The 4,324-nt window shown below is 26.5% G+C and overlaps 1 protein-coding gene across 2 annotated transcripts in view; it reads right to left on the minus strand.

The window, feature by feature from the left end:
* LOC108755194 (alpha-(1,3)-fucosyltransferase C-like) overlaps positions 1-4,324 on the minus strand; it is a 17,934-nt gene continuing 13,610 nt past the window's right edge. For both annotated transcript variants that reach the window (XM_018498087.1, XM_018498080.1), the window contains exon 3: positions 1-508. In XM_018498087.1, coding sequence (XP_018353589.1) covers positions 106-508 — 403 coding nt within the window. In that variant the 3' untranslated portion in view covers positions 1-105. The remainder of the gene's footprint in view (positions 509-4,324) is intronic.

The raw sequence follows: 4,324 nt of genomic DNA on the forward strand, positions 1-4,324 counted from the left end.
TATATATTTTTTTTTATGTCCAGAATCACGTCGATTTACAATTAATGTTTAAGTTTAATTGGTCCCAGGATATTTTCCTTTTAAACATTTTATTTGAATACATTATTAACGTTTCCATGTTTCAGCTTTATAATCCGGTCCTTGTTTCTGTTCGTAATTCATTATCGTATGTTTCGTGGCGTATTTATAGGTGTCATTTTTCAAAAACGTCTGGATAGTACATTTATCTTTGGCATACCAATCGGATAAATCCGAATACAGTTTTGGCTTTTTCTGCTTATGCAGCATCTCACAAAGGGTACAAACAGCCCGCTTTGTCCCTCCTCTGACTCGATAATATTTCTTCCATTGTAGAAAGCTTTGATATCGCTGTAGATCCTGAGAGAGATATTTCAAGTACGCGGCAAGCTCCTTCGGACTCTCGAAGTCTAAAGCATTCACGTAGGAATTCGGCGGTGCGAACTGACTATAGTTGGCGCTTCCGTAAACCACCGGGACGACGTTATGCCTGTAAGTATATCGATAAGAAGATCTCATTATTGGTTGATATTACTTTCCTGCAGTTTCGTTTACTCGACCTATAGAACCTATATAGAAAGATACAGCAATTAAACAAACTGATGAAAAATCATGTAAAATTTAAATAAATAATATAGATACGATTAGCTTTCCATATTCAATAACATTTTATATCTGTCTACATATATCAATTATAAAAAAAATAAAATTATTCATTTATAAAAAAATATGCTATTTCTAAGATATGAATAAATTGTTAATAAATTATAATTCTTGTAACAAACAATAATAATGATAACTGAAAAATCATCTTGGTGGATATTATTTTTAGAATTTTTAAATAATTCATATTTCTTATGGAAATTTCAAAATTTTTCAGAATTTCTATACAATTTCATAACCTTTTAAAAAATTTGTTCGATTTTTTATACGAATTAGAACACTTCAAAAGTAAGAAAGTATTTTTCTACGTATTTTTTCTAAAAATCTTTATATATGAATTCTGAAATATTCTACGTTTTCTATTACAAGATTTCTTATTCTAGAAATTCTAAAGAAAACTCTTATAGAATCTGAAAAAATATAAATAATTTTTTTTTCAGAAATCTTTATAAATTTAGAATATGATAAATTTTTAAAGATATGAAATGATATGAAAATATTTTTCCCCAGGAAAGCTTGATAGATATTTGTTAATTGAAAATTATTAATAAACAATATTGCTTTCGCATTTAAGGGTATCCCAAAGATGATTAGTTATAGTGTAAGTACACACAGACGATTTACGTTTACACTGACACATCACTATATCAATATCTCATATACATATAAATTTTTGTATACAATAACGTTTTAATTAAACATCAAAGTTTAATTCTAAGAACTGCACGTTGTTTCTTATACAAACTATTAGTTTAAGAACTGTTATAATTTCGTACAGATTGCACATCTTATATATGAAGCAAATGTTGTCACGATTAGAAGTGTTGTTAACGACGCTTCAATATACATTTCCGTATAAATCATTAGCATAAAAAATTATTAAATTATTTGCCAATTTAAGAAATAATATTACAACTATGGTTCTGCTCATAATTGTATTTCAAGAAAAAATTTTCAACGCGCGGTAATTAATCGTACATAAATTCACACGGAAATACTTAGCATTAAGATCCGCTTTGACCAAATATAGGATTTTTTAATTTAATTTGTCTTATTGTTAATTTGATTTATTTGATAAACTCACCAATAACTGAAATTAGAATAGTAATATCAAAAATTAAACTGATAATCAATTTAATAATGATAAATTAAACCTTTTTCATTGCTTTCTTGTAATATTAAAGTAAGATAGAATATTAGATTAAAAAATTGCATTATTTAATAATCAATATTAAATTGTTAAAATCAATATTAAAACTTCGAATTCTAAACTAGGCTTTATACAACAAACTTTTTATATCAAATTTATATCTAATAAATATATTTCTTTAAATTAACATTGTTATTTTGTAGTATATGCTTATCTTTAGGAAATTAAATTGTAATTTACAAATAAAGATTTCATAACAAATTTTTTTTTATTAATCATTATTTTTATATAAACATTATTACACTGAACCAAAATATTATTATATGGTTTTGATGATTTTTACGTAGAAGAGATTGTGAATATCTAAGGGAAATGTTAAATAGAATCGGTGATTGTTTATCAATTATAGAAGTCTTTATTTAAGGGATATCAACTTTAAACTACAATAATTAACATTTGTATTAACATAAACTATAATTTTAAACAAAAAACGAAATTTGTTCGGTATTACCTCACATGGCAGCAAATAATTCCCTACGGTAAAAGTTTTGTTTTTTATTTAAAATTACAGTTTGTATTGATAATATATATGAATATTAATTACTGTAATTTAAAGATAAAGAACTGGAGTACCTTTTGAATAAAGACTTTGATTAATTGATAAGAATAATTTTATTTAATTTTTCTCTTAGGTGTCCAACTATATGCCCCATTCTTCCTTAGATTGTAAAAAAAATGATTGTAGGTACTTACATTTCAAAATAATTCATAGGAAACGTATTATAATCCACTTACATGGTGGATGACAGAAGGAATGAGAAATTATCTCAAGCATTTAGAGCAAATTGTATTACAGTGCTTATGTATACTAGCTATATCAGTCTCTTCCAAGTGAAAGAGTTTCTTCAAAAGCTGGACAAATTCTTTCAGATAGAACAACTAGGATGCAGCCGAAGCATGTGAATATACTTACTGTTTTAAGTGCTAATAAAGATAAAAGTTAAGAGTAATTTGAAATAAAAATTTAATTAATCTTCAGTTTTTCAAATAAGGTTAATCAAATGTTTTACTAAAGTTAACTACATATACAAAAATTGTTCGTATTTTTCAAATAATAATAAATATTGTTTAGTTATTATATATAATTTAACTTTTTACGTAGCTATTTTTAGTTTATTATATGACAACTATTCTTATTTTCACTATAATAAAAATATGTGTTATTCTTTAACGTATTCATTTTACGTTAAATTAACACAAAAATTTGAATGGATCGTTTGAGACATGTGAAATGTGTTGTGAGCACAAACTTTTTCTAACTATATTAAAATTATTTTTCTCAACATTAGTGACACATCAAGTAAAGTTGAATTAAAAAACTTATAAATACATAGATTTGAAATTATCGATAACTTATCAATAATCGACTAGTCGACAATAACATCGAATCTAGAGTTACGATGTGACAACTCTAAAGCGTCATTTTGAATTAAGAAATAGTAAAGAAAGTTTCAATTTTTTGAAATTTTTTGATATTCTCGGCATAAACTCCACTTTGCAGACATATATTAATGCATATACTTTAAAGTCATGGAAAAGGATTTTCAAATCTATGAAAAAGGAAAGAACTATTAATTGTTATACAAAAATTATATTGTTTATTCGATAATACAAACGACTTTAGAATTCCTTTAATGATAATATGTAATTTTTTGGCTTCGATTGGATATATCATGTACAATATGTACGCACCTTTGGTTATACATATAAATGACAATAACAGATGTCTTTTAATGTGTAACCTATATCAAAATATATTTGTCATCAGATATTGGGTGTATGCCCGTAAAATTGATGATTCGTAATATCGAATGATAAACGGACATATTTAACGATTACCAAACCGTTGTCCACATTGTGCTTTGTCGAACTCATGTGAACAAAAACGGAAAAGAAACACCGCTCGTATCGTTACCATTTGTACTTCGCACAATCCGCACAAATAGCAATAAATTCGATTCACTTACTGACGCGTTGCTGTATCGATTCTATCACCGCCGATAATATTTCAATTTCAGACAATCATGGAATTTTGATGTCAACTTTATGCTCATTGCATTTACATTAAACGTCAATGCGTAACGCAGCAGTCAATCTGCACACAATTTGAATAGGTTCTATACTTGATTGCATATGAATAATACGATTGTTGGAAAATATCAATCAAATGTAATCAATAACCTTTTTTTCTGATAAAACATCTGCAATATACTCGCTTTGAAAAAGATGACTTAAAAATTAATGATAATTCAAAGAAAACGACAGAGATGATTCAGTAAAAATTTCAAAAATGATTTTCTTTACATAAGATAATTGGACCTTATAGCCTAGTACCTACTCGCTGTTTGTTTAATTATACGGTAAATTCTCTCTCTCTCAACCCTCTTGTTACGTCCAAACTCCGGAAAAATGGATTTAGAGAGAGAGAGAGAG

Source organism: Trachymyrmex septentrionalis, unplaced genomic scaffold (genome assembly GCF_001594115.1).
Source record: "Trachymyrmex septentrionalis isolate Tsep2-gDNA-1 unplaced genomic scaffold, Tsep1.0 scaffold122, whole genome shotgun sequence".
NCBI classification, from domain to species: Eukaryota; Metazoa; Arthropoda; class Insecta; order Hymenoptera; family Formicidae; genus Trachymyrmex; species Trachymyrmex septentrionalis.